Here is a 12541-nt window from a genome sequence, read left to right on the forward strand (position 1 = left end):
ATTTGTTAATAATCCTGCATCCATAACTTTCCTTCAAGTCTATTGTAAGCCTGAAAACAAAACCCGTTTACTAATCTAATCCTTGACTAAATGACTTGAGCACAGATTTAGAGTGCTAATCTGCGATTTAAAATCCATTACAAAAGTAAAAGTTGAAACTCAAAAAAAAATAGCTTTATTCAAATCCTTTAAATTTAACGAGGTGCTGTACTTGAGATACTAAAAAAAAAATTAATAAATTGGTTTGGGATTTCCGCCACACGGCTCTCACAGACAGTTCTGCAACTTATCAAATACAGATGCTTTGTCACGGCCCTTGGCGTCCGATACCATCGCACACGGCACTTGCATGCACGCGTGGGCGGACCGCCTATCAAAACAAACAGAGAAACTCAGATTATAACACACACACACACACACACACACACACACACACACACACACACACACACACACACACACACACACACACACACACACACGGAGTGCGACTTCATTCTCTGCTTAGGACGCCATTTACTACATTATATCTTTACATAGCAAATAGTTGTTTACGGCTATATTAATGTTCTGAATATCGAGTACAAACACTTTAGTCCTCAAATAAAATAAACTCAGATGAACAGGAAATCCAATCTTTGCACGGTTCTAACTCTGGGGGTTACGGTGAATAAGATAAAGTCCCAATAAGTCGGCGTGTTCCTTTAAGTACTAAAAAGCTGTATCTGTACTCTACTGGAGTATTATTTTTTTCTCCTACTTCCACTTTTACTGGAGTACATATTTTCGATGAGTTTAATACTTTTACTCCGATCACAAGTGATTAATAACCCACTGTTTTATCTGATAATTAGTAGTTATAACCAGAGGTGGAAAAAGTACTAAAATATTGTACTCAAGTAAAAGTACCAATACTTTGATGAAATATTACTCAAGTACAAGTAAAAAATACCTATCTGAAAAAATACTCAAGTAAAAGTAATAAGTAGTTCATTTAAAATGTACTTTAAGTAAAAGTTACTTAGTTACATAAAAAAACAAACTGTAAAAAGGGGCGGGGGGATCTCTCCCATGTAGTGAAAATAGGACAAGGGGTCATAAAGCCAAAACTATTTTGTTTTTAATTAAAGAAAAATCTATACATATGTATAAACATATATACAAATGTATACATATGTAATAACAACATAACAACATAACACATGTCACACATGACATTTAAGACCCTTAGAAAGGTATAACGTGCAATTTTAGTTCAGACCATGCCATAAAACTTTTTAAACAAACTGAAAGTGAAAGTACCATACATTGTTAGTTCTGAGGGCCATCCCTTTCTTCACAAACATAAACAACAGTTATAATGCAAATCAAGGCCACATCACGTGTTTTGACTCCATAAATGGGTTAGTCCCTAATGTTCACAGCCCAGACTATAGCAGCTAGCTTCTACACACCCAAGTAGCCCGTATGAGCTAATTAGATGTAGTATGTGAATTAATTTAGCCAGTCTCCAACATAGGCTACGTATTGTCCTACGGAAGGGGTGGGCAATTCATTTTTCCAAGGGGCCACATGAGAATTAGGGACTGTTGTGGAGGGCCGGACCAATAGGCTAAACTTAATTCTGCTCAATATTAATTTTATGTCAGGCGGCATATTAGCACAGCAGAGTCCACCAAACACTATTTAATAAACTCCCCTTCAGAAAACGGCTTAATGTTTTTGTGGGCTATCACAAAGCTGGTCGTGACTGCTGCATCCCTGGATGCCTGGTTGCTTTTGCAGCGTAACTAGCAAAACTTCAGATGTCGGTGCCCGCTCTGCGTCAGTCATTTTTGGGCGATAACAGCCGATTTACGGATGCTAACGTCTCCCGCTCAGTTCGCCGCTCGACGACACATCCCTGGGTCAGACAGTCTATGGGTCCGACCAAAGACAGTATATAAGAAGAGCTTACCCCCTTAAAATAAGCTAAATTCCCAATAAGTCGGCGTGTTCCTTTAAGTACAGTAGTGAAGTAGTTCTACTTCGTTACTATACAGCCCTACCGGCCGGTGACCGGAATTGGCCGTTTTTCAGGTGCTCGGCCATGACCGGCGACCGGCAGGTCAGTCTGACATATGCCGATTTCATGTGTGTGCACAAGATAACAAGTTTGCAATATGCAACACCTGCAAGGAAAAAGTAGGGCGTAGAGGGACAACACCGAAAACCAAAATCCCATTTTTTTAGTTGGATATTGGATGTGAAAAGAAGGAAATGGTTCCAACATTGCACTTTAGATGTGTGTGAATTTCCCACACCAGGAGTAATTATATAGTTCTGTTTTATAGTGATCCATTATACGTTCAAAACATGTTTTATGTTCTGTGCAAAATGTTCTATTAAAGAAAAGATAGAAAATAAATATTTACGTGTGCTGTAAAGTGGTTAGAAAAAATGATATTGGAATCGGCTAAAATCGGTATCGGCTGGCCTAACTCAATGGAAATCGGAATCGGTCTAGAAAGTTGTAATTGGTGCATCTCTACATTAATGTGATTTACAGCTCGTGAAATTAACTGACAACTAACATCAGAGACCTGAATATGACAATCAGCAACAAACTGAGTAATGACTGAAACAATGATTGTTAACCATTATTAATTAGATTGGCCACAAGTCAGACAGTTGTACTTGTGGATTTACTGACCGATCGATTAAACTGATAACCAATAAATCCTTGGCAAGGAAAAAGACGTACAACTTTAAAAAGGATGAAACCAACAACACAATGCCAGTGTTTCCTTTAGCAGTGGGGGCAGGTCTATCCAAACAGCAGTGGGGGCAGGTCTATCCGAACACCACCACCCACCCCCCACCCCAGCCCCGCCGCCACTTGTTTTACGTATTAAACGGAACTGACACTTCACTGTAACACAAACAAATATATTTATTCACCTCTATTCACACACAATGAGGCATATTTTCTGTATTTTTTGAGGAACTATAGAACGTTTTGACAATAAACTACATCAACACAACAGTATGTGAAGTTAAACTGGACGGGCCCAATGACCTCTGAATAGTTCTACTTGTTGTTAAATTGCAATGTGAGCGGCATCCAACGGGGGGGTGGGGGGGTGAGGCATTATGTCGGCAGGATACCTTCCAACCACAACTACATTGTGCGTCTGCCCTATTTCTGATACCGTGGCGGCAGAAATGTTTGCCATGGCGGGCTGCCACTACAAAATCAACATAGCGGAAACACTGCAATGCACACTTGCGAGTGAGCACGGCCTTACCGTAGCCTTGTCCAAAACCTTGATGGAGTTCTCATCTGCGACATTCCTCTTCCGGAGAGCTTCTTCCAGAGTCCAGAGTGGGAGGGTCTCCCACTTCCCAAAAACTACCAAGTCAATGTCACTGGTGGAAGAGAGACATGACAGGTATCACTTAGGTCCACTTTATAGCATACAGAATCAACTCATACAACAGCACCAGGGGCAGGGAAAGGCAAGGCAGCTTCATTTATATAGCACATCTCAGCATCAAGGCAATTCAAAGTACTTTAAGATCATATAAAAACTGGGAAAAGAAGCATTTCTCGCATGACAAAAATGTGTACTTCAAACTTTGTACGAATCACTTGACAAACAAATAGAAGCATAAATGACATGTGATCCTAAATGTACAAGCATTTACAAATAAACCTTTCCACTGTAGACACACACCAACAACTGCATCTGGCTTTTAAAAGGTAAACTATGTAACCTTTGTAACAACAAATAACACAATCTTCCGCCTACAAACGAAAAGCACAAGCTTGCTCAATTCAGCACACTCAGGGGTTTTGCTGCTACCGCCTTACTTGGTCTGCCATGACCAGCACTTTATGGTGGCTAATGCTAGCAAACCTCTGAAAAAGAGTGCTATGTAACTGACATTAGAGTCAGTCTGTTGACTTTATGGCTCTTCCCTACTTGTGCTAGTATTACATTATGTTTCAGCATTTACCATTGTACTGTAATGCAAGACCTCTTTAAATGGTAGCTTATTACAGCAGCCCGCCAATTCATTGGTTTCTCTGCATTGCATTGCATAGGTAAACCAAGGCATTATACAATGGTGTTTTTCTTCATGTGGAACTGATTTTAAATGTCCTATATCATGCTAATTTTCAGGTTTATACTTGTATTTGGGGTTGCTACTAGAACAGGTTTACACACATATGTTTTTTTTTTTTTTTCATACTGTCTGTCTAAATATACTTGTATCTGTCTGGAATGTGCTGTTTTAGCACCTCTCTCTTTAAGCCCCCCTCCCAAAATAATCCCAGTATGCTCCGATTGGTCAGCATTTCCGGGTATTCCGCATCTGCGCTCCCGAAGTCTCTGCACCGTCATTGCAGCTGGGGAATGACTGTAATGCCACTGTAGTGGCACTTTCTACCTATATATAGTATAGTTGTAGTCACAACCGTACAAAAGTCCTGGTGGCTCATTTAAAAAGGCACAGTTTCTGAACACGGGCTGTGTGCATTTCTCCGTGGATTGAACATTTTGATACTTTTACAGTATTTACAATATGGAGGCTTTAAATACAGTAACAAGGAAACCCTATGACAGCCCTTTTTAAATATCTCCACATGGTGGCTTACTGGATATATGTGGTTTTGCTTCCCTCTTGTGGATAAGCAATGTGCAACTTTAGACAGAGCTTAAGGAAGCCAACTGATGAGTGTGTACTATTTTAGTGGTGCCATGTGCTCACTACATACAGAAAGTTACACACAAGCACCCACTACAAACAGCCACAAACATAAGTATACAGGCACACAGCGTACATTTCCTGTACCTTGTAACTTAAACACAGGCAAATATACTTTTTTGTTTTCAGAATAACAGACAGAAACAGATACATTATGCATTGTATTCTGGGATAGGGGATGAATGCTCTTGGTTTTTTGGATTTCTTTAAACCAATCACAACTGTCCTGGGCGGCGCAAAGCCCCGATAGCGGAGTAGCGAGAGGGGAGGGACATCTGGCAATGTACATCCGTTAGGTCAGGCTAAAGAGTCCACTAATCCAGGTATGTCTGTGTCCAGCAGTTAATTTGCGTCTGTTTGTGTGTGTGTTTGTTTGTTTGTGTGTGTGTGTCTGTTTGTGTGTGTGTGTGTGTCTGTTTGTGTGTGTGTGTGTCTGTTTGTGTGTGTGTGTGTCTGTTTGTGTGTGTGTGTGTGTGTGTCTGTGTGTGTGTTTGTGTGTCTGTGTCTGTCTGTCTGTCTGTCTGTCTGTCTGTCTGTCTGTCTGTCTGTCTGTCTGTCTGTCTGTCTGTGTGGTGCTAAAAATTACTAAACTACTTGATCCTCAAAACAAAAGCGAGTAATGATTTGCTGGCTAGATGGAACACTTTATCCATAACAGAGATAAGTATTTCTGGTAGGGGGCCAGTTCACATTCACATTTTGTCAAAGATAAAAAGAGCAAGCATGTGTTGAAATCTCAAGGCTGCTTTAGGAAACCAAATTGCTCACCTTGTTGGCAAATAAAGACCAGTGCTGAAACTCCCAAACACTTGGACCTGGAGAGATGGGGGACACAGTTAGAGGCATTCATTTATTTTCTTTTTTTTTTTTTTTTTTTTTTTTGATTCAATACATTTTATTCATTTATGCACAGCCTGCAGAACAGCCAAAACATCCTACACCTGAATATTTGTTAGCATTATGTTTGACAGTTGCCTAAACTTTTTAACATATTCTCTTCTAGTTATGATAGTTCTTTCTGAGAGACTCTGACATGGACTGGAAGGGTGTCACCATGCATGCATCAACTTGCAGGCATCCCACTAAGCTTAACTATCACCACTACAAAAACCTGTTCTCTTCAGCTCAACATAGTGATGATTTAATGACAAGCCCAAACTAACTGCAGAGGCGTGGTACAAAAACTGCCCATCAGGGTTTAAAGGGAAGTCTGTGTAGTGTGAATATTGAAAAACCACTGAATTGCATTTCAAGTGAGGGATTAAAGTAGAGGGGGCCTCAATGAAACAAGCAAATCCTTTGTATAATGTCACATTTATGTGGAAATTGGCTATTGTGAAAATCCCAACTTGCAGGATGTTTACGTACAAAACCGTCCTTTTAGCCTTAACTCTTAACCTGCATGCTATTGAAGTGACTAAAATATCCACAACCATTTTAGCCTTTGACTGGGCAGCGCACGAATTGGTGTCTGAACAGAAATAGAGTTAAGCCTTGACCCTACCTTTACTCTCCTAAACCACCTGCCTACATCCCACATCAAGCAGTAGTATAAACTGTGGTTACAGCCCACTCACGTGGCCAGGGCTAAGCTGATTGCACAGCCATGTTTGTGAATGAGTGTCTAATAAGTCCCGAAGACTTCTGTGAAGGGTGAGGTTACCACAGGTGGTCACCAAGGTTAGCCATGTTTTATCTCATTTTGGCACTCTCCAATCAAACTTTCACAGAGTGTATTTAGTGTCGGGTTCACAAAGAGTTTCAGAAACATTTCAAATGCTTCACTGTACTGCCATAGGGAAGCTTTCGCTGACATTGTTTTTGTACAGCTGACTTAGACAAGCTTCCATATATAGGCTACCTGTCAAGATTGTGATTCGGTGTGGCAACAGACGTCTACGCATCTAAGCTCATCAATTAAACAAGCATCCCGCTGAGCCGATGACCAAGTTGCCCTTGCTCACTCCAAAGTGGAAAAGGTATAAAACTGGGCAGGCTTGGGACAGTGCTGTGTTCCTTAATTTAGGAACAGCTAAGCTCAGGGCAGACACACTTTGAAGCACACTGCTCTATCAGCAGGATCACAGTCAGCATGTACAAGAATGCCTGAGGTGGCGCCGATAACACGGCCCAAACAGAGTATTGTGCAGCAGGGAGATAACCGAAAACAACAGGATGCTTTATGAAAGGCGGAAGCCTGTAGCCATTAGCCGGCTCATATGTTAAGTGTGGTAATTGCTTGTTGTAAAGTACAGAGGCCAAGGTAGCCTGGTCGTTAGGGGTGTGCAAAATAATCAATTCACATTCCAATCGCGATTCAAGCTCTACCGATTCAAAATCGATTCATAGAATTCCAAAAATAAGTAAAACTTAACTACATTTACATACTGTGAATATTTTTTTTAATTTTTGTTTTTATTTTTTTAATTTTTTTTTTTAAATCGAGAATCGTTTTTGAATCGAATCTTGAGCCTGAAAATCAATATTGAATCGAATCGTGACATTTTCTGAATCGTGCATTTTTTTTTTTTTTTTTTTTTTTTTTTTTTTTTTTTTTTTTTTTTTTTTTTTTTTTTTTTTATATATATATACACACACACACACTTTTTATTATATTATTATTATTATTATTATTATTACTACTACTATTACTACTACTACTACTATTATTACACAAATCAAATTTTCTCTGGCAAAACAAAATAGCAGGGTTGCCACACATTTTCATGGACAAAATTTCAAAACTTTTTCATGACTTGTCAAGGACCCATAATAAAATTTCCACGAATATTCACAATGTATAACACAAACATAACTGTATAGTATACTTTACTCCAAATGTTTATTATTGTATGAAAATCTTTTTTTCAATTTCTAAATGTTCATATTTACTTCAAATACTTCAAACTACAGGCACAGTCAATACATTTCCTGATACTGGCTTTCAAGAATGAGGGGAAACGGAAATGATTGTATCATCAGTCTATTCTTAATGCATTTGATTCTAAAAATCATTTCTGGATGCATGACTGGAAAAATATTTTTTATAGAGCCTACATACTACGTAATATTTAATGGCTCTTTAATGACAGATACTAATTGCATCAGTCAGTAGAGAGCCATGAAATAATAAACTTTATTATAACATGGCATTATTCAAACATCGACGGCATATTTGAGCTACGATACTTCAACAGCTACAGATAATAACACGTGGAAATTTATCAACGGAAGACAACTGTAACTAATTAATTTCATTAAACAACTAAGTTCCATGACTTTTCCAAAACTTTTAAGGATTTGACTCATGACTTTTCTAGGTTTACGATGACCGTAGGAACCCTGCTCTGGTGATGCTTAGTAGCTTTCAGATCACAGCCAAGCTTCAAACAGCTGGGGGGCAATTATCAGCCTGATCATCAGTGGCACACTGACAAATCTAGTCTGTCTCACTCTGCGATCCAGACCAAAAACACACAAAAAAAAAGTTCACTCAGTTTTTGTTGTTGGTGATGCGTACCTCAGCACTGGGCCACAGGTCGTGGATGACTCCCTTGATTCTGTCCACCACCTCCATTCTCATTTTCTCCTCCTCCGGCCGTGGGGAGATGTAGTCATAGAAGTCATTGACCTCCTCGTGTAACCTGCATAAGACACAGAACACAGTGTTGTGAGAAGAGTGGGGGGACATTGGTTTTGTGGTAATCCAGTGAATTAAGAATCTAAAACATCATCATTTCCGGCACCCAAAGTTTAAGCGGCACATGTTTTTTACTCAAGCCGTGCTGCAAAAGGACGCTTTGCAAATAGACCGACATCAAGAAGGAACGTGCACACAGCAGGTAGCCTTATAGTACACTAGCAGGTAATTGGTGATAAGAACTAAGACATAGAATAGACCATTGAAAAAGTCAAACAAGTCAGATTAGTGTAATTAATAGTTGACTATCTTAAAAACAGATCAATTCATTTATTAGCTTGAACTAGTCAAGGCTACTGAGATTTAGCAACATCCCATATCACACACTCATTTTAGCCACAAAGACAGAGGAAAGCTGTTCTCTTGGTCCAATCTGTGCACTTCCTGCTAGTAAAGTAAAATGACACTACATGTAATGGCAAGGGACTCGTTGACAACAGTCACTGCCGCGGATACAGCTGTGAAATTGGGTCACACCGACTCAATGTCGGACATAAATAATAGCTGTGTTCCCTTTTCTTGACTTCCATATTTACGTACAAAACTCTAAAAACTAAATCACACTAAGCTGAGTTGCTCACACCTCCAAAGGATGTCCATTATCTCCCATAACCTTTCTCCTCATCCATCTGTATAAGGGCTTTCATGATATCAGATTTTCACTACACGATTATCATATATTATCGCGATAGAAAATCTATAGAAAATTTGAAATAGTAATACTTCTATCAGTCAAATTCACCTTTAACTTTGAAAATAAAGGCCTAAAAATGGGCAAAAAAATAATCTTAATAAAAAAAAAAAATTTACAAATGGAAATTATTGAATAGGTGCTGGATTATTTATACAATATTATGAGTCTACTGGACAAGCAGCTGAACGCACCAAACTGTAACCAACTGTTTTTGTGCAAAGCAGACCCATGATATGAATTCATTCAACAGCAGAATGAGTGACGCAGAAAGTGCCAAAAGTGTCAACCTTCCCTTGAGGGCGTGGCACCAAACGTCGATACTTATTTTTACGTTTTATTATTTACCTTTATGTGCCAAATTTCGGTTCCAAAAGCATCTGAACACGTAAGCGCAAGCTTATCTGTCCTCTCTGCATATTGACAGAGAGCGGCGCTCCGACACACGCGAGCAGAGGTGCAGACAGAGTAAACTCGAGCAAACTACGTCGGCTCTGCAGTCTTGTTGAAGTCACGGTGAGTCACGGCAATGCCGAGAGCGTGGTTACAAGTGTGATTACGGTTTTTCAAAACTTCACGCAGACAGCACTTATGTAATTCAATTACATTCACTTTGCACTTAAGTTAGTTCTCCATTAGTTCAATGTTGACAACAGGGCAGTCACCAAGTTTATTGTTAAACGTTTGTGTCATTATGCAGTTTGCATTAAAAAGTCTTTGTTGTTTACATTCCTTTGCATTTTAGTTAGTTTAATATTAGCCTGTACACCACGTCATTTGTTTATTTATTTATTATTTATAATATGTTCATGTTGTGGCAAAAAGGTTTCTTTATTTTGTGTTAATTTTGGGTTTAAAGTTAGGATTGATACCAATCCTGAGTATCTGAGTGGCACACCCCTATCCAAAAGCACAACCAGTTTTATTAATGTTACTCTGAGTGAGCAGTGTTACCAGAATTTTTTAATTTTGATAACTGTTTTGATTCACAATTAAGGTGGAAAATAAAAGTGTTGTGTTTAATGGATTTTTAAATGGATTTTAAAACAAATGGCACCGGATCGAACGATTTGGAACGATGCCCAGCCCTACTTCCCTTGTCAAATAAAAGTCTAAAAAAAAGAGCATGCGTCCCCGAGTTTCACTTCTATTATTAGCTTTTCTTTGGAGGTATAGTTAGAATTGTGAGTAACAGGGAAATAATTGGTTGGAATTAGAGCTGGGCGATTTGACCAAATACATCGATGTCGATATTGCTGGGTTGACTATTGGTGCTTTCACAAAATATTAACGCAATGAGAGTTTTGATAAACAATCACCAATAAGGTGGATACAATGCAAAAGTGGGTAAAGGCAAATAATAAAACCGCTAGAACAGTCTGCCAAGAAAATTTACTTTAATGAAGCCTTTAAAACCAAGAAAAGACAACACTTGTCATATCACCATATTACAATATCCAAAATTATATATCTAGCCTCATATATCGATGTCCATATAATATTGATATATTGGCCAGCCCAAGCTGGAATATTAGTTCGACTAATATGTTCTGTCCTAATATGTCGTCTATCAGGTTTCAGGTGGAGGTTAAGAATTACTGAAAAAGGGGTCATTTTTACCAGGAAAAAGTAAAAAAGGTTTTAACTTCCCAAAGAGAGGCAGCTGTGTTTTTAACGTAATCCCAAACCAACGGTTTCTTTTTAGGTAAACCAGTAGGGCTGAGCAAAAACAAAAACAGGAACCCCTAAGGGGTCAGTAAGGGCAGGCTGAGCAAAGGTAACACATTTGTCCTTTGAACAGGTTGCTCTGCCCACGTGCCCTGACCTTTCCATTGACAAGTTGTGTGTACATGCACACGGACAAGTCTATGTGGGTGGACAAATAGGAACAAAACAAGCATGTACGCATGCTCACGTGCAAAAACAACCACATCGAAGCCAGATCAGGCCAACAACAGGCCCACTCCCCTTGGCAGACGATAGAAAAAGAGGAGGTAAAGTGGCGTTTCTAAAAATACAAGGCAACAAAGTAAAGCCAGCATATACCACCGAAAGTTGGACAAGAAAAACACTAGCAGCTACCAACACTGACTGACAGTTGCCTGGATTAGACCCCACAGAGCACTGTGTGTGCGTCTAATGTCTGGCTTTTATGTAACAAAAACGCTTCACCTGACAACAGTCAAAGTTGACTGGGTTTCACCTTTATTATTTCTGCGTTCTCACACACTCAAGTCTCGCAGCAGCCTGGGATACAGACGCAGCACTGAAAGGTTGCAGGTCTGCTAACCATGTAGGGAAAATACTTTCTTACCCTAGCCAAATGCCATCATGGTGACTTTGATTAAACGCCCAAATTCCTGCAGCCAAACGGCCAACAGTACAATAGGGTCATGCTCAGACTGCAACACTGCATTGAAAACACAAGATGCTATGCAAGTGATGAAATGAATAACCAGGACAGCTAGTCTGAAGGCCTATCACACAACAAGTACAACTGTAGAGCAGCTTATACTTAGAAAGTTAGCAATGTTATCAGCCGTCTCCACTAGGGCTGGAAATAATAATTATTTATTATTTAGATGCCGGCTAATCCAAAGGCGTTACATAAACTAATCCAAAACTAGGTGTAACAGAGTTAAAAATGTAGTGTATTGTTATATAGTATTTTCGCCAAGAATGAACACCCTTGTTTAATAGTTGTGAATGGAGCCACCTTTGGCTGTAAGGTTTACTACAAATCTGCTGTGTGTAGTCTCGCGTTACTTCCCTCCCCGATCAGAGAAGCTGTATACTTTTGGGGTAGGTTCAACATACAAAGTACTTCACCCAGTGTATCAATTTTCTAAAAGTAAGTTGATGTTTAGGTTGATATCTTTGTATCTAATGTGTTATATTATTCCCATGCACTGTAACGATCGTACTGCACTTTGCATGGTTTGACAGAAAGTTTGTTTATGTTCTTTTTGACCGTGAGTTTCTGTGTACTGAGGCCAACGTGGCTAACGTGGCCTAACGTGGCCAGCCGTAAACTCCGCTAGTCACGTCCATACATTGGGAGCAATATTACTCCGTGTCTATCATGTGTGTATGTTTAATCTCAGTATAGTTTCGGTATATGTATGAGACAACAGTGTATGTTAAGCGAGTATTCCCAAACGTTAATTAGTTGTCGTTCCATGTGTATTAACATTCTGTCTGCGTGCCTTGCTTGCTAGCAAGCACTGATAGTGTACAATGGGATATTGACGTAGTACATGTAGCCTATGTGATGCAATGCATTCTTTATATTTTGCTTGTGCAGATGCTGTAAATGTGTACACCAAAGTCTGAAGACAATGTTCTGATTTATTTTCCAAAAGGTATGTGGCTCCATAATGTAATTAGGTTTTAATGAA

At 39.3% G+C, this 12541-nt stretch overlaps 1 protein-coding gene across 1 annotated transcript in view; it reads right to left on the reverse strand.

Annotated features, from left to right (window-relative positions):
* The window catches only part of tent4b (terminal nucleotidyltransferase 4B), a 33177-nt gene that overhangs the window by 6886 nt on the left and 13750 nt on the right, over positions 1-12541 (reverse strand). The window contains exons 2-4 of the mRNA XM_039795530.1: positions 8273-8396; positions 5521-5567; positions 3288-3408 (exon numbers count right to left, since the gene is read on the reverse strand). Of these exons, the coding sequence (XP_039651464.1) occupies positions 3288-3408; positions 5521-5567; positions 8273-8396 (292 nt within the window). The remainder of the gene's footprint in view (positions 1-3287; positions 3409-5520; positions 5568-8272; positions 8397-12541) is intronic.

This window comes from Perca fluviatilis, chromosome 3, assembly GCF_010015445.1.
Source record: "Perca fluviatilis chromosome 3, GENO_Pfluv_1.0, whole genome shotgun sequence".
NCBI classification, from domain to species: domain Eukaryota; kingdom Metazoa; phylum Chordata; class Actinopteri; order Perciformes; family Percidae; genus Perca; species Perca fluviatilis.